Here is an 18,825-nt window from a genome sequence, read left to right as displayed (position 1 = left end):
GAGCTTAGATAAAATATTTAGAAGAAGAGTGAATAATATAGACATGGAGGGAAAAAGAAGAGAGAATGACTTCATCGTTCCAATCTGTGCAATAGACATGGCTTTAACAGAAATACAGATGGTGAAAAGACCAAAGTTTTTTATTTTCTGTTTCGGATATTTGGAGGTTGAATTGTTTAAGAAACATCAAAGTAGAGAGGCTCAATAGATTATTGGAAATAAATGTTGAGAGCACAGGAAATAAGTCAAGATAGAGAATTATATGTGATCATAAAAGCTAGAGAAAGTGAGCAGAGTCAAGATAAGATTGAGGATGGATCTCTGGGGATACTGTTGTTTCAGGTTTGCCAGTAAACTTTAGATTGGAAAAGTTGACAAACTATGATAAAGTATAAATTATTTCAGAGAAGGTAAAGAAAGGATCATGACTTTCAAGTATTGATCACAGTGGCAAATGCCAAGAAGCTAGAGGTATAAAAGCTTAAGAGACCATGTCCTATAAGAAGTCAGTGGTGGCCTAAGGGAGAAGGGTTCTAGAATAGAGTTGTTAGTGTAAGCCAGATTGGGTTAAAAAATGATTTCTTGATCTAAAGTAATCTGTCAGTTACCTGTGAATACTAGAGATGTTTACTCCACTGGATTAGCAAGTAAGATGACATAAGATTATGAAAGCTTCATACACATGTGAAATGACTATAAAGATAGTTCTTAGTAAAATGCTCTGGTGTACTACAGATTTCATATTATAAAATATGAAAAATTTGATCTAAAATATAACCCCTTTTTTCTCTACTCTGTATCTTTTAAACTTTATCTTGATGCAAAAGTATTTATTGGCTACCTTCTCTGTTATTTATTGAAGAGTTATGAAGATAAATTCAAGGTTGGAAGGATACAAGGAGAGACTGCCTGCTGTTTTAGTTGTGTTTTATAAGCAAGCCTCTAGGTGACTTTACCATCTTGTTACACCTTAGCAGTCTTCCTTCTGACTATACTATAGTGATAGATTAATTTATTATAGCTATGAATACTAAACTAATATGAATAGTCACTTTCAAGGGAAAATATTTCATGTCTTCTCGTATCAACTAGAATAATATTTCCCATTCTGTCTTTTGGGAGTAGAGGATGAGAGGTACCTAGAAATGAGATGAAGGTGTGGGTCTCTATAAGCATATAGAACAATTAATGAAAACAATTTCTTCTCCTTTTTACATTAAAATTTCTCTCTCCTACCATTTTTCTGCTGCATGAGTCAGGTGGTTAAGTGGAACTTACTGAAACCAATATTAAATTTTACTTTACAGTCTGTGCACCAGAGCATGATGGAGTCAAAAGACTTGGTACCAGAATGTAGGAAGTGGTGGTTGAGGTAAGAGTGGGAAAGGTAGGCTGTAGCCCTTTGTAAGACCTAATGTACTCGGGTAGGTTCCATTTTTGTAGTAATCGCCAGATATTCTTAAGGATTTTTAAATTCTATCCCAAGGTTCTACAAAAATGCATCCTATTATATTCTGCAAGAATTCTTTCCTTCTAGACTAAGGTTATTAGTTAAAGGAAGCCACTGAAGATTGGTTAGAAGTTCTTATCCTCATTTGCTCAGATTTTCTTTCCCAAATTGCTTTCCAAAATGCTGCTTTAGAAGTTAAAATATTTTGCATATTACCAAAGAAGGTAAAATTACAATTATTTTACTGAAATATACACTTAAACGTTGTGCTAAAATTTCTACATTTGAACAAAAGATCAAAGGATTCCCTCCCCATTGTTATGATAAAAGACAGCTACACATAAGACAAAGATAGTTCCACAACTGTTACATGATAGAAATTCAGTTCATAGTTTATGTTAATTACCAGGATTTATTCTTTGTATTAATTTACTTTGATACTAATACATTGTGATATATTTGTTGTTTGGAAGACTTCAATATTTCAATGTAGTCTTGAAGTATATTTGTGAGATAATTATACTTAAATTTTTATATAAAAATAGTATCATATATATTTGCTTTCCCCCCCAAGAGTACTTTCACTAATATCCCAATGGTCCCAGTAACAGGCTAGAGACTGTTATCCCATTTTTATTGATGAAGGAACTAAAGTCAGAGAGGCAAGGTGACTTTTATAACAACCTAGTGGCAGAATGGGACTAAAAACTCATGTCTACTTATTTCTCCTCCAGTGCTTATGTTAGCACATGTAAAGGTTTCTCAAATTAGCAGTTTCCCAATTCAAACTTTCTTTATAATACAGTGAGCACCTTTGCTGCTATAGCAGAATAAATGACAAGATAAATTACTATTGTAGTTTTTTCTTTAGCTCCACCTGCCTGCCTGATGAACATTCTAATACATTACCCTTTGTCACAGTATCTTTTGAGATAAGAAGTGAAAATTTGCAGTTCCTTGATTTGTCATTTTGTAACTTGAATACGAAATTTTCATTAAAACTCTAAATACGGGGCAGCCAGGGTGGCTCAGCGGATTAGTGCCTGCCTTCCGCTCAGGGCGTGATCCTGCAGTCCAGGGATTGAGTCCCGCATCAGGCTCCCTGCATGGAGCCTGCTTCTCCCTCTGTCTTTGTCTCTGCCTCTCTCTCTCTCTCTCTCTCTCTCTCTGTCTCTCATTAATAAATAAATAAAATCTTAAAAAAAAAACCCTCTAAATATGTTGATCACATCATGTTAATGAGAGATTAAAGAGAGACGATAATAATTGATGGTCCTTAGAAAAGTGGATTCCCTTTGAAACATATGTTTTAGCAGTTATGAATTTAAACATAGTTTAATGTTAGAAATTCCCAGTGTATATAGAATTCTAATACCATTCTCTTAAGGCTCTGAGAGCTTGAGTTCAAATCAATGTTTAGTGTAATTATTCATAAAGAAATTTTTATATCTGATCCCATGGTAAAAATCTGCAGTGTTTCATTGTGTGATATTCTCCTAATTAAATTCTCCTAATTAAATTTTACTGTTAAAGGGGATTGCAGAGATTATTCATTTCAGTCTTCTGGTTGGAATCTTCTAATTGGTATCTTTTGTGACATAACTGCTCCTTGAGCAGCTATAGCAGGGATGAAGTCAGGTACTTTATAAGATAGTATGATCTACTTGTGAATAATTCTGGTGGTTAGGAAATGTGGGAAATTTTTGTTCCAAAGTCTAGCTCCTTATATCTTCCCAATTATTTGTGAGTTCTATCCTTTCGTACAAAGATAGATTTTCTTCTTAGTTTATCACATGACAGTCCATCAAAACAGTCAAAGGACCAAAGGCTTTTGTAATCCCTTTGAGTCTTTACTATTCCAGACCTACAGTTCTTTAGTTTGATTTATTTTTACTCATGTTACATGAATTTCTATTAAGATTACCATCTTCTGGTTATGTTTCATTTTTTTACGGTCTTAAATTTTTCCAAATTGAGCAGAGTACCTCAGAATGTGAAATTACCTATATAATATGTGATAGGGTAGTTACATGCTTTATAGTGGGCACTTAAATATGTACAACCTAATTTCTTTAATTTGGAGGAAGCTACATCCCACTATCTGCTCATTCTGGACTTAGAGTCACCTAAAGCCCCTTACATTGTAAGTTCACATCCTCTAATCTGTTCTTTTTGCAGTTGAGATTTTTAAGCAAATCTTTAGCTCTTAAAATTACCCCTATTTTTCATCTTCATTGAGTTCATTGTTGTAGTGTCTCAGTAACTTTTAGCATGCTTATTTGTTTTTAGCATACTAGCAATGTCTCCCAAGTACTTATAATTTGAGGATTTCTTGGGACCCCTGGATGATCCCTGGGTCCAGGATTGAGTCCCACATCAGGCTCCCTGCAGGGAGTCTGCTTCTGCCTCTGCCTGTGTCTTTGCCACTCTCTCTGTGTCTCATGAATAAATAAAATCTTAAAAAAAAAAAAAGGAGGATTTCTTGACATATTTTATTTTGTCTATTTTATTATGTATCCTACATATATATAAGATATAGATATATATATCTTAAGATTTTATTTATTTATTTGACAGAGCATAAGCAGAGGAGCAGCAGGCAGAGGGAGAAGAAGCAGGCTCTCCTCTAAGCAGGGAGCCCAATGAGGGCTCCATCTCAGGACCCTGGGATCATGACCTGAGCTAAAGGCAGACCCATAACCCACTGAGCCACCGAGGTGACCCAGGGCACTAGACATACTTCTTTTGTTCATGGTATTGATAGGGGGACCACTTTAGAAGTTTATTCTGATTAAAAGTTTCCATAAATCTCCTAGTTAACTTAGAAAAAGAAAAGGAACTTGCCTTGCCCCATGTTATAGTATAATAAAACACTTTAGTAATTGATACTTTTTAAATACAGACAGACCACTGAGACAATATAGAGAACTCAAGAGCCAGATCCATTTATATATTGAGAACTTATTAAGATAAAAATGGCATTTTATTTATCTATCTATCTATCTATTGTAGGCTCCAGCCCAGAGTGGAGCCTAACACAGGGCCCAAATTTATGACTGTGAGATCGAGACCTGGGCTGAGATCACGAGTCAGACGCTTACCAACTGACCCTCCCAGACACCCCCCAAAAATGGCATTTTATTTTATTTTTATTTTTATTTTTTTAAAGATTGTATTTATTTATTCATGAGAGACACAGAGAGGGAGAGAGAGGCAGAGACACAGGCAGAGGGAGAAGCAGGCTCCATGCAGGGAGCCTTACACGGGACTCAATCCCAGGACCCCAGGATCACACCCTGGGCCAAAGGCAGGCGCTAAACTGCTGAGCCACCCAGGGATCCCAAAAAATGGTATTTTAAATTGGTTTGTAGATGGTGTGGGACCACTGGCTTACTATATGGAGAAAAATAAAATAGAGTCCTTATATAACACTGTTTATAAATAAGGACCTCAAATGAATTAATAGCCAAAGTAATATAGATACATATATATATATACATATATATATATATATATATGTAATGATAGATGGGTAGATATAAACACTATATATGTAAAGGTAAAAATTGATTCATTTTATGATATATTAAGGATTTCAGTTCAACAAATATATAGATATTGTTGTATGTATATTATTCAACAAATAGATATTAACAGGCAGATAACATTTGAAAGAAGATATTTGCAATAACTAAACCTGTTAATGAATTAATATCTGGACTATCAGACTATCAAAGAAACTCCTTCAATTCAACAAGAAGACTGGGACCCCAATAGAAAAATGAGCAAAGGAAACAAACATGGAATTAAAAGAAGAAAAGAAACAGACACATGAAGGAATGTTCAAATTCATTAGTAATAGAAGAAATCTCAATTAAAATAACCTTTTAATTTTACCTGCTACACTAGCAAAAATTAGAAAGCAGAGCTGAATAATGCCAAATCTTGTCTGATATATAGGGAAATAGGAATCTCCAGGAATGTAGATTAGACAGCCACTCTGGGGAGCAGTTTGGCAGTTCTATCATTTAGTTGTTTAAATTCACGTGGACATAACAATTTTGTTCCTGGGTATATAACCAGAGATAAATTCTCTCACACAAGTCCATAAAAGGGTATGGTAAGAGACATTGCATTGCAACATTGTTTTTAGTGGTTGGTAGTTAAAGTCTGCATTGTTGGGTGGGGTGATAGACAACATACGGAGTACTTTACGTCAGAAACAATGAACTAAGTGTACCAAACCAAAAAGAATTCATTTTTAAAACCTAGTGCAAGAGGATAAAGATGGGAATATAAACAAACAGAAGGATGTTCATCTACACATTAGAAGAAATAACTTACTGGGAAGAGGAAAAAGGCTTAGGAAATGGAGGTGGAAGGAAAGAAGAGAGGTCTTGTACATATGATTAATGCTAATAAGCCATGATTTGAGGAGTATGATTAACCTTTTGTATCTGGAACATAAAAGTGGGGTTTGGGGACTACATTTGACAATGATATGTAAGTTGGGTTGGAGAAGAAAAGATTAAAGGCTTAAAAAACAGAAGACTTAAAATAATCCAGCTACTGGAACATGAGGTTGTAGTTTAGGATGGTGGTAATTGGGAATGAAAAGTAAAGGACTGATGTGAGAAATACTGCAAAGAGATGAGGTCCGCAACTAATTGGGTGAAGAGATGAGCCAGATTTGAATCTGGAGAGATGAAGGTCCCAATAAAGAGGAGCAATGAATAGGATAACCAGATAACATGGGGGAGATATGGTGAATTCAGCTTTTGATTCCGTTGGAGGTTCTAGCATTTTATTGAGGTAGATTGTCCGCTGTTAGAACATTCATGAATATACTGTGGTAGACATTGAAACAGAACATTTTTTATCCCTAAATTGTCTTTGGCACAGCTATTTTAATCTCTTCCACCATTTTAATCCTTAGAGTGATTTGATTGGCTTGCGAGGATTTGGTAAGCTTAAAGTCACACCAATTTACTGTTGAGAAAAAATGACAAAATAGTTAAAACATTCTGACAAATTAGATCTGTAAAGTTTCACCTAAGAAACGACTTGACAGTGGCTGCAGAAGAATACCTTAAGTGACAAAAAAAAAAAATCTGAAATTTGTCTTGTATGTAAAAACAGATCAGTGAATCAAATCTTTTTTGTAAAATTTACTGTGGTAGAGGCTTGATCTTGGTTTAGTTTCAGCAAAGTAAAATTGAAGAAGGGGAAAAATAGAAATTTTGAGCTTGTAGAAAATTGCTCTAGGTATCAAGTTAGCTTGATTATTTTGTACCAGAGAATGCCTTTTTCTCCCCTTTTTCACCTAACTACCCATAGGTTAGAATTTAATCTTTTTCCCATTCCTTTAAATGTATTGTGTATTATACCAGTAATATGTAAGGATACTCTTATCATAATATATTTAGATCATTTAGACACAAAAATCATTCTTCACCTCTCTCTCCAGAGGTAACCACCGTTGAGATATCTTTCCACTGCTTTTGCAAGTAATGTGTGTACAAAAATAAATGTTGACTTGTGGATATTTTGTTTTATTCTCACTGTAGGCTAATTTTTAAATGTAAAGTCTTAAATTTAAATATCTTTCAATGTAAGTACATATCACATAAAAATATTTGCTGGGTGAAAACAGGTTTCCAAATGTTCTTACTGATTAGATAATATAAGTATGGAAAAGGATTGAGGAGGGGTAAAGGTATGTTTATTGCTCTCAAGAACTTCACAGTCTAGTAGAAGTGATGTGTACTCTGATTATAATACAGTGGAGTAGCTGTTCTAATAGATATATACACTAGGTGGTATTTGAGTACAGAGTGAAGAGCATCAAATTCTTCAATAGAGAAGTGTATGTATCGAGTAGTGCGCAGAGATGGTAAAAGGGACTTGGGATCATTTTTTTTTAAGGTTAATATTTTGCAGGTTTACTAAAGTCTAGAATGATTAAGTAATTCACTGGATTCATTCTTTTCTGTCTTTTGTGAAATTCATATTTCTTGCCAGAAGTCAGTCTTTCTGGTATCCTAAGATATGGTCCTGAAAGCAGTATCTTTATTATGTATGATTGTCTTTTAGAATTTTGGCAGCTTTAAATAGTACAAGAATTACTGTATTTTGTATTTTGTATTTCATCATGCAGAGGATTATGTGGATATATTTTTTTCCCTTTTGTAGGGAGGTGGTTGACTCAATGGTTCAGCATTTTAAAGTGACTATATTTGGGGACCGTAGACCAGTTTATGATGGAAAAAGAAGCCTTTACACAGCCAATCCACTTCCTGTGGCAACTACTGGGGTAAGATGCATTCCTTTATTGGAAAGGTATTCTTTTACAGTATCTCCCTTTATTTTTAATTTTTATTTACTTAATTATTTTCGAAGAGAGAATTGGAGGGAGGCATAGGGAAAGAGAGGGAATCTCAAGTCCGCCCCACACCTAGCTTGGAACCTGACGCAGGGCTTGATCTCACAATCTTGAGATCATGACTCAGGCTGAAACCAAGAGTTTGATGCTCAACCAACTGAGCCACCCACACACCCCTTCAAATAATTTTAAACATAATGAAAAATTGTAAAAATCAAAGAACTCATGTAGTAGACCTTTTACCCAGATTCATCAGTGTCCTTACCTTTTGCCACATTTGTCTTATCAATCTCTGTCTTTTTTGCTGTCTTTATAGATACTTTATGTGTGTGTGTGTGTGTGTGTGTGTGTGTGTATACACACACACACACACACATACTTTATAGATACTTATATAGAACGAGATTTTCCCAGCCTTTTTATTTTCTTTTCATAGTATTAACATGGTAGAGGATTACAGTCAAGTTGTTTTGTAGAACGTCCCTCAATCTGGATTTGTCTGGTATTTTCTCTTGATTAGGTTCTGATTAAGCATATTTGGCAGGAATAATTACACAAGTGTTCTTATCAGTGGATCATATCGGGGACATTAATACGTATTCGCTCCATTAATGCTGATATTAAGTTTGATCACTTGTTTAAGCTGATATCTGCCAGGTTTCTCCTGTCAAATTTTTCTCTTTACTCTTGTGGAGAGATTTTAACTGTGGTAAAATACATATAAAATTGACCATCTGAGCCATTTAATGTACATTTAATGGCAAGAAGTACATTTGCAACTACTATTTATCTCCATGCCTCTTTTTATCTTATAAATCTGAAACTATACCCATGAAGCACTTGAGGCCCCATTCTCCTTCCCCTCAGCCCCTGGCAGCCACCATTCTAATTTCTGTCTCAATAACTTTGACTACTTTCAGTGCCTCATCTAAGTGGAATCATAAAATATTTGTGTTTTTGTGACTGACTTATTTCACTTATCATTATGTCCTCAAGATTCATCCATGTTGGGCAGCCTGGGTGGCTCAGGTCATGTTCCCGGAATCCGGGATCGAGTCCTGCATTGGGCTCCCTGCAAGGAGCCTGCTTCTCCCTCTGCTTATGTCTCTGCTTCTCTCTCAGTCTGTGTCTCTCATGAATAAATAAATAAATCTTAAAAAAAAAAAAGAAAGATTCATCCATGTTGTTGCACGTATCAGAATTTCCTTCCTTTTAAAGCTGAATGATATTCCAATGTGTATATACCACATTTCATTTATCCATACATCTGTTGATGAACACCTTTTGGCTATTACAAATAATACTGCTATGAACATGGGCGTACAAATATCTGTTCCAATTCTTCCTTTCAGTTCTTTTGTATATAAGTGGTAATTCTATTTTTAATATTTTGAGAAGTTACTGTACTATTTTCCATGGTGGCTGCACCATTTTTTACATTCCCACCAGCAATGCACAAGGGTTCCAAATTTTTCACACCGTTGCCAATACTTGTTTTCTGGGGTTTTTTGATAGTAGCTGTCCTAGTGGGTGTGAGATTATATCTCACTGTGGTTTTGATTTGCATTTCTTTAATGATTAGTGAATTGAGCACCTTTTCATGACTCTTTTGTACATTTTTGTCTTTTGCTTTTTTTTTTTTTTTTTTGCCCATTTTTAAAAATTGGGATTAGTTTTTGTTGTTATTGCATTTTAGGGATCTTTATCCTTATCAGTTAGGTGATTTGCAAATATTTTCTCACGTTTTGTAGGTTGCCTTTTCACTTTGTGGATTCTGTCCTCTGGTGCATAGAAGTATTTTTGTTTTTGTTTGGGTTGTTTTTTGAGTAGGCTCCACACGGTGGATTTCCTGACCCTGACAAGATTAAGACCTGAGTTGAGCTTAAGCTTAACCTACTGAGCCACCTAGGCTCCCCTAAGAAGTCTTTAAGTTTGATATGGGAAATACTTTTTTAATGATTTTTTTTATTTGTTTATTTTAGAGAGTGCAAGCAGTAGAGAGGAGCAGAGGGAAAGAGAGAATCTCAAGCAGATTCCCCTCTGAGCAGGGAACCTGATGCTGGGCTTGATCTCATTACCCTGAGATCATGACTTGAACCGAAATCAAGAGTTGGATATTCAGCCAGCTGAGCCACCCAGGTGCCCTGATATGGGAAATACTTTAAGGATCCTGTTTCTCGGGGCACTTGGGTGGCTCAGGTTGTGATCCCAAGATCCTGGGATCATGTCCCACATCAGGCAGGAGCGAGCCTATTTCTCCCTCTGCATATGTCTCTGCCTCTCTGTTTCTCTCATGAATAAATAAATAAATAAAATCTTTAAAAAAGAAAAAGAAGAAAAAAGATCCTGTTTCTTATTAGATTTTTAAGTAATTGATGATTCTTGCTTGGGAGGATTATTACTATATAGTAATGGTGATTTTCTAATTCTCTTATTCCTTCTACATATATTAGTTGGTATTGATTATAAGGAAGAGCATTTTCTTCTTCCTAATTTATTTATTCTTATTTATTTCACTGCCCCAGTTGTCCCAGATTTGGCCATTGGGAGCCTCTTTAAGCTGGTTCCTATTTCTTTTTTACATTACACACTTTTTTTTTTTTTTTTAGTACTTCCTTACTTTCTGGCACAAGATTATCCAGGCTTATTTTATGTTTTCCCTGCTGCAACCATGCAGCTGACCCTTTCTCAAAGGAATAATAATTTCTTTTAGTTGGGGGATGCAACTTAGAAACCAAAATCTGAATACTGAATGTATTCATTGCTGCTGGGATATAGGCGTTTCTAAAATGGACAGAGATAGGAAATAAAAATATATAAATAAATAAGACAATATATAATAAATATTACATGTCATATAGTGAACCTACCAAAAGTAGTCTACACAAGTATTACTCAATTTACAATATAAAATTTATAGTGGAGGGCAGCCCCAGTGGTACAGCAGTTTAGCACCGCCTTCAGCCCGGGGTGTGATCCTGGAGACCCGGGATTGAGTCCCATGTCGGGCTCCCTGCATGGAGCTTGTTTCTCCCTCTGCCTGTGTCTCTGCCTCTCTCTCTCTCCATGTCTGTCATAAATAAATAAAAAAAATATTTAAAAAAAAAATTTATAGTGGAAATCATGAGTTCAAACTGATTTTCAGTCTACCCCCCAGAGCAAAATCTATCCTTCCTTTACTCTCCACTTTGCATATTTGTATCTTCCTTCTTTTTTGAGCCTCAAAACATCACTTTTACTCATTTGTTTAGTCGTACCATACGTTTATAAAATCATTTCTGGGGCAGCCCGGGTGGCTCAGCAGGTTAGCGCCACCTTCAGCCCAGGGCGGAATCCTGGAGACCCGGGATCGAGTCCCACGTCAGGTTCCCTGCATGAAGCCTGCTTCTCGCTCTCTGCCTGTGTCTCTGCCTCTCTCTATGTCTGTCATGAATAAATAAATAAAATATTTTTTAAAAAATCCTTTCTGAATTGCTACACCATACCACTACAGAAAACAAACTTACTCATGAGAGTTAAGGTTTTATTTTGTATGTGGTTCTTTCCCACCCGCCCCTTCTCCACATGCCCAATTGAGAATAAACTCAGTATACTGTGTTCAAGAGTTCTTTGCATTAATGTTTTCTTTTTTCCCCTTCTTTCATTATGTTAGGTTATACATTTGAAATACATTTGGTTTCACTTGATTTTGTTTATATTTTAAGTTTTACACTTCATCTTGATTTTATTTTTAATTTTTTAACTGATTAAACTTTATTTTTAAGAAAAGCTTTTTTAAAACATGGTTCCAGGAATCAAAACTATACTGAAAAATATACTCAGAATTGTTATTCCTCCTTTATTTCTTCCAGTCTGTTTCTTCCCATCATCTGAAATTCAGTAACCAGTTTCTTTGTTTCTGGTCATACTTCTTGTGTTTCTTATTGCAAAAGTAAGATATATGAATATTTTCCCATTCTCTTTTCTCACACAAGGATGGCATACTATTTGTAATCTTCTGTACTTTGCTTTTTTTTTGCTTAACAGTATAGCTTGGAGATTATCTATTGATTTAACATTGAGGTTGGTTTTTTATATTTGCTCTCTTTTTTCTTAAATACCTTGGTAACTTAAAAATAATTGTACATTATCCTTTTCAACTTATCAATTGATTGTTTTCCCATCAACAGGTAGATTTAGATGTTACTTTACCTGGGGAAGGTGGAAAAGATCGACCGTTCAAGGTATCAATTAAATTTGTCTCTCGGGTGAGTTGGCACCTACTACATGAAGTACTGACAGGACGGACCTTGCCTGAGCCACTGGAATTAGACAAGCCAATCAGCACTAATCCTGTCCATGCTGTTGATGTGGTGCTACGACATCTGCCCTCCATGAAGTGGGTGCTTCTGGCTTTTTTTTTTTCCTTTTTAGATTTTCAGTGTGAAGGCTTTCCTCCCAAGAATAAGTTGTGCAGGCCCTTTTTGAATAACCATATGTATATTTTGGTTACTTCATTTAAAGAATAGCATGCATACAAGTTCATTGACAGAAGAAGTAAGTTAAATAAATTCTGATTTTTGAAAACATACATGATTACGTTAGCTATTCTAGTGGATACCTTTTAGAAAAATGTCTAACCCTTTATCTTAGAAGCTATAAATCTTGAATAACTGACCTATTTAGTTAAGTCCCCTTATTTTAAAGGTAATATCATTTTTTATACTATTGTATAATCAATTTGTATTGAAAATTGCTATACTACCACAAGTGTATGTTTATATTTGTGTGCTTGGATATATAGGATCAATGTGTCTTTTTAAAGAAAAATATGTTTTGGTAACACATTTATGGAAATAGCCTTTTGATTGATATTTATTCACTCTTTAGCGTTTACTAAGGTTAGAACTGATTTTTCTTTTCATCTGTTTCTAAGAAAGTATTTCAAATAAAATTTATTCTCGCCCAAACTAACAGTAGTTTTAGGAATAGAGAATTTCAGTAAAGGATGCTAAGGGATTTTGTTTTGGTTTTGTTTTTCATTTAAAATGGCTATTTTTTGCTTTCACAAATTTGGAATATATTTATTTTCATATATTCCTAATGACAAGCATCATTATGATAAATGAAGTTTATGTGCCTTAGACTCACCAATTCTGCAAATTTAAATACCTATATGGGATGGAAAGGACTGAATATGACATTTTAATTTTTGTAGATATACACCTGTGGGGCGTTCCTTTTTCTCAGCTCCAGAAGGATATGACCACCCCCTGGGAGGGGGCAGGGAAGTATGGTTTGGATTCCATCAATCTGTTCGACCTGCCATGTGGAAAATGATGCTTAATATTGATGGTAAGGGAACTAAAAGCATATTCTGTATTGGGTACTTGATTTCTCTATCGCACACATGCATCTGTGCCTATGTGTATGTATGTGTGCAGTTGTATATGCAATTACATGTACTAGTATCTTGAAGTAATTGGGACATATATTAAGCCAAAGTTGAAAAACCTTTGTATTGTTATTAATTTCCTTTAGAGACCCTTCACACAGAGGTTGTCCTGGAATGCTACTGAGCATGAAGTATGCACATTGAAGCATATATAAAAGCCTTGACATTATTACCTGAACAATCTCACTTTTATCCTCTTAACTCTTAAGTCAGTATTTCATTATGAAATACACGTTTTAAAGGAAAAGTCTGTTGGTCCTGGTGACCCCAGGTATTATACCTACAGCTGATGCTTACAGTGGTGCTATAAGCATTTTTAGCTCATGAATATTTTTGAGCATATGTTGAAATAGGGAGAATAGTATGATAAAATGCCACCTGTCTGCAAACTGTCAAGAGTTTTCCACCTTTCCTTAAACTTTCTACATTTACTTCTCTATTAGAGTGTTTTTAAATCAAATCCCAGATAGTTATTTTGTCTCCACTACTTTACCTCAAAAAAATCATAATGCCATTATCATATGTAAAAAATTTTTAAATATTCATTTATTTGTAGCCTTTAATACCCTGTCCATAATCAGATTTCCTTAATTGTCTCAAATATGTCATTTTATTATTAGTTGGTTGTTCTAATCAGGACCCAAACAAGATCCACGTAACATGTTTGACTGATATGCTTTTTTAAATTTAGTAGTCCTATTTCCTTCCTCTTGTTTTGTTTTTTCTTTTTTTGTTTTAACTTCATTGACTTTTTTAGAGAAACTCTGTCACTTGTCCTAAAGAATATCCAAAAATCCACATTTGTGTTTGTTCTTGTGGTGTCATTACCTTGTTCCTCTGTCCCCTATATTTCCTGAAAATGAAAATTGGCCCTAGAAGTTTGATTCAGTCCTGGTTCAGAATACGTTATATATGCTTCATATTGTATCATATTAGGGGCACACAGTATATAGTGGTTCCAATTTTAGTGATACTACAATTGATTGTTAGATTCAGAGATCAATAGGCCTGAACTCTCCATTGTAAATTTCCCAATCAACCTTTCAGTTACTAATATTCTATTCAATAATCATTGTTACCCAAATCACTTATTTCATTAGTGATTACCACGTGGTATTTTTTCTGATTCTATTACTCCTTTTGAATTAGATGGAATTCTTATATGGGACATCACAATGTCCTATTAACAATTTATTAGTCTTTGATAGCTTTTTTGCTTTGTGGCACAGCAGGATATTTCAGGCTCATTTTACATTTCCTACCCTATACCTGGAATCGGCCTTTCCTTCAAGGATCCCTCGATCTTTTCAGATCACTACATAGTTTCTGCATTATTTTCAGTTACTTCTACCATTGTGGAGATATGCCCTTGAGGAGCTATATCTCACAAGTCGTCTTTCAATGTATACTACGGCTGTTTTGTTTGCCATTTCATAACACCATTTCCTATATATATGTAGATGTACCTTTAGGATAGATTTCAGGTGGGAAGATTAATGGGTCAAAGGCAAATATATTTATAATTCTGATCATTGGTAGATTGCCTTCTGTAAAGTTCTAAATGTGCATCAGTGAATGAAACTAGCTTTTTAGTTGTGCCTTTGCCACTAGAAGTGTCAAACTCTAGATTCTGTTAATTGGGTTTGCAAGAAATCATTTCCTGTTTTGCATTTGGCCATCTTTTCACATGTATAAGGGTCACCTTATTTTTTTTTTAATTAGTTTATGTCTTTTGCCCTTTTTATTCTGTTGGATTTTTGCTTTTCTCATTTACTGAGAGCTTTCTAAATTAAGGAGATTAGCCCCTTGTGTTTTGAAAGACATTTATCCCTGATTATTTGTCTTTTAACCTTTGGTACGGGCTTGTTTTTTGCCGTGTAGAAATTTATGTTTTTATTGATGGGGGGGATGGTAAATTTATATACACAAACAAATATAGTAATCGTTTCTTTTATGACTTGCAATATCTTCTTCTAGGGCTAGTCTCATTTTTCTCTTCACTTTTTTCATGCTATTCTTATTTATTCTTTCATGTAAGCCTGTAGAAACACCAGTGTTACTTTTATTGAAATCTTGCTACATTTATAAATTGTTAAGACAAATTGACATCTTTAAGATACTGAGTCTTTCTGTCCAAGATAACACTGTACCTTTCTATTAGTGCAAGGTTATGTTTGTTTCCTTCAGGAGTGTTTTAAAGTTTTCCTCACATAGAAGTTGCATGTATCTTGCGCATACTTCCTCCCTCCTTTTTTTTTTTTTTTTTTTTGCTATTAAATGTATTTATAGATTCTAACTGGTTATTGCTTATATAAATGAAGGCTGTCACATTTTTTTTCCCTTTTTAAAGATTTTATTTATTCATGAGAGACAGAGAGAGGAGGGCAGAGGCAAAGGGAGAAACAGCAGGCTCCCTGTAGGGAGCCCAATGTGGGACTTGATCCTGGGACCCCAGGATCACAACCCGAGCCAAAGGCAGACACTTAACCAACTGAGCCACCTAGGCCTTTCACTTCTGTATACCTTTTTCTCTCTGCCTCATTAAATTCATTTTTGTTTAGCTATTCAAGTAACTTTCTTATCATTTCTAAGTAAGTTATAATCATTTCATCTACAGAAAGTGATAGGTTTACCTCTTCCTTCTGATTTTTTTATTCAGATTATATTGACTAATTAGACAATGTTAAGCAGTAGTGGTTAGTTGGCATCCTCTTTATTCCATACCATGGAAAGGAATGCTCCCAAGGTTTCTACATTAAGTAAGATACATGTATGTATAGTAGCATCTGTTAATTCCTGTTTTATTAAATACTTTTATTCAAGAATGGATGTTGAATTTTGTCTTTTTAACAAACATTGAACCAAATTTGTGTTTCTGGATTCTTTTAACGTGATATTGTATTCTGTTTGCTAATATTTTATTTTTTTAATCAATGCAAAGTAAGTTTGATCATCAGATCTATAATTTTTGTGTAATCTTTTTCAAGTTTTGGTATTAATTGCATATCATAAAATTTTTAGAAGTTTTCATTTTCTAAAATGTACAACAGTTTTTAAATAGTATTAAAATTGTCAGCTCTCTTAAGATTTGATAGAATTCTATAAAATCTTGTGGCGTAATGTGTTTTGCTTGATAGGTAAATATATTTGCTCTTTGAAAACTTCCATTTATTTTTGAGAAAATCAGTTTGTTGCAGCTCAGTTTTGGGAGGTTATATCTTACTAAAAAATAATTTTATCTGTGATTTTTTATAGAGTGTTTTATGTAGTTTTCTTGTTTTTTGAAATAATGCCTACTTCTCTGAGTTCCCATTTATTTTCTGTATTTTTGTTTTGTCCATTTTACTCTTAAGAGAGGAGTACTTCTTTATTTATTTATATTTTAATGGAAACTTTGAATAAAGTTTAAATAAATCCCAATTTTTATTCCATATTTCCTGGGAGAGGTAGTACTTTAAACAACAGATTTCACCATCCCCTAAAGCCCCCCCAGCAAAAGAGTTTTTAAAACATTTTTTTTCTTTCTTTCTTTCTTTTTTTTTTTTTTTTTTTTGTAGCTCTCTGGCCTTCTAGTTTTTAAATTCTCAGTTTCTGCTTTTAGCTTTATAAATGTTTTCCTCTATTTTTTTAGTTACTTTAGTTTTTCTAACTTTTTAAGACATATTAGTAACTCATTTGCTTTCATTTTTTCTTAATGATGAAATTATTTAAAGTAATGGATTTTCTTCTGATCACTGTTTTAGCTATATCCGAAAGCCTCTAATATGTAATTTTATTACTGTCTAGAAACACCACAAATTTCATTTGCATTTTCCCTCTTACCCAAATGTTGATATTTTTCAATTTTCAGATTGAAAAACTTGTTATTTTCTGATTTTATTATAAATTTCTAGTTTATGGGTTGTTAATCAGAGAATAGGGCTTGTATTTCTCCCTTTAAAATTTGTGGAGGTATATTTTGGAGTCTAGGGGTGCCTCGAGGGCTTAGTTAAGTGACTGAGTCTTGGTTTCAGCTCAGGGGTCATGAGATTGAGCCCTGCATTAGGCTCTGTACTTGATGCAGAATCTGAGATTATTTCTCTCTGCCCCTCCCCACTCATTCCCCTTTGCTCCTCCCCCTGCTCACAGGTGCTCTCACACATGCATGCGCGCTCTCTCTCTCTCTCTCTCTAAAAGAAAGGAAGGAAGAATTTGTTGAGATATATTTTGTCATCTAATACATAGTCAAAAAAAATAATACATAGTCAATTTTTGTGAAGGTTCAATAGCTGTTTGAAAATAGATATATTCAACTATGAGAGTAGAATTAAATGAATATCCATCCGTGCCTACCATTTTGATTATGCTGTTTTAGATCATTTCTGAGTTATTTTTGTCTACTTGTTCTCTCAGACTGGGAGAAATAATTTTAAAATTTCTGTTATTATTGTGTTTCTCTCTCCTTCATATCTCCTTTGATTTCTGCTTTCTTAATGTTGCTGCTATGTTATTAAGAGCATATATTATATACCTGTTTTCTTCGTTGTGAATTATACCCTTTACAATGATAAAGTGACTTTCTTTTTATACTTTGGGCTAAAAGTCTGCATAATCTAATGAAACAATTACAATCCATATGTTTGTGAACCTTATCCTATCTATTAACTTTTCCTTTCTTAATATTTTCTGAATGACAGATATATCTTGGTGATAGTATAGAATGGTTTTGCTTTGTGGGTCAGTCTAAAGCTTTTTTCTTTTAATGGATGAGTTAAGCCAGATAGATAGGGAGGACATACATGCTTAGTCTTAGTTTGTCACATTTTATATTTCCTGATTATATATGTTCTTGAAATTTCAAGTGGTCTGTTTTCTGTGCTCTTTAAATAATATTTTTGATATTAAAAGGGTTTTGTTGAAGTGTGGTTGACATGCAATATTACATTAGCTTCAGGTGTACAACATAGTTATGGACAAGTTTGTATATTGTGCTATGCTAACCACTCATCTTTCTCTCTTTTTAAAGCAGAGTCTTTTTTCCAATTATATTAGCTTTATTCTCTTCCTTTCCTTCTTTCCTCCTTCTTCTTTACTAACTAATTTTGGCAAATATAGCATTATTTTATTCTTTATAATTTTGCTTAAACTTTTACTATTTCACTTTCAACATTGACTCCTGTCTATTACTATAAGGTACAACCAGTGAGTTCATTGTACTTTTTATGTTTTCTGCTATCATTGATTTATTTGTATATATTATTATTTCTATATTATTAGAGCATTTAAGAGTTGCATTCCATTGTGTCACCTGTATATCCATTGGTTTTCATCTTAAATCTACAATTATGTGTATTTGTGCTGTCAGTCCGTTTCCTGAAACTTTTCCTATCATCCATTAGTGAGTTTGTCCTCAGTTGTTTTTTCAAGGAGAGTTAAGAACTAAGTGGGATCCCTGGGTGGCGCAGCGGTTTAGCGCCTGCCTTTGGCCCAGGGCGCGATCCTGGAGACCCGGGATCGAATCCCACATCGGGCTCCCGGTGCATGGAGCCTGCTTCTCCCTCTGCCTGTGTCTCTGCCTCT

At 34.3% G+C, this 18,825-nt stretch overlaps 1 protein-coding gene and 1 long non-coding RNA gene across 4 annotated transcripts in view; one reads left to right on the top strand and one right to left on the bottom strand.

Moving 5' to 3' along the window:
• The window catches only part of AGO3 (argonaute RISC catalytic component 3), a 119,178-nt gene that overhangs the window by 34,177 nt on the left and 66,176 nt on the right, over positions 1-18,825 (top strand). The window contains exons 2-5 of one of the 2 annotated variants that reach the window (XM_077844778.1): positions 1,308-1,372; positions 7,643-7,763; positions 12,002-12,210; positions 13,030-13,166. In XM_077844778.1, coding sequence (XP_077700904.1) covers positions 1,323-1,372; positions 7,643-7,763; positions 12,002-12,210; positions 13,030-13,166 — 517 coding nt within the window. In that variant the 5' untranslated portion in view covers positions 1,308-1,322. The remainder of the gene's footprint in view (positions 1-1,307; positions 1,373-7,642; positions 7,764-12,001; positions 12,211-13,029; positions 13,167-18,825) is intronic. The other variant, XM_077844777.1, reaches the window with a different exon arrangement.
• The window catches only part of LOC144281893 (uncharacterized), a 65,723-nt gene that overhangs the window by 19,877 nt on the left and 27,021 nt on the right, over positions 1-18,825 (bottom strand). The window lies entirely within an intron of this gene.

The sequence above is a fragment of the Canis aureus genome, chromosome 13 (assembly GCF_053574225.1).
Source record: "Canis aureus isolate CA01 chromosome 13, VMU_Caureus_v.1.0, whole genome shotgun sequence".
In the NCBI taxonomy this organism is placed as follows: Eukaryota; Metazoa; Chordata; class Mammalia; order Carnivora; family Canidae; genus Canis; species Canis aureus.
The sequence above is the reverse complement of the archived record's forward strand: the minus strand, read 5'-3'. Positions and strand labels throughout refer to the sequence as shown.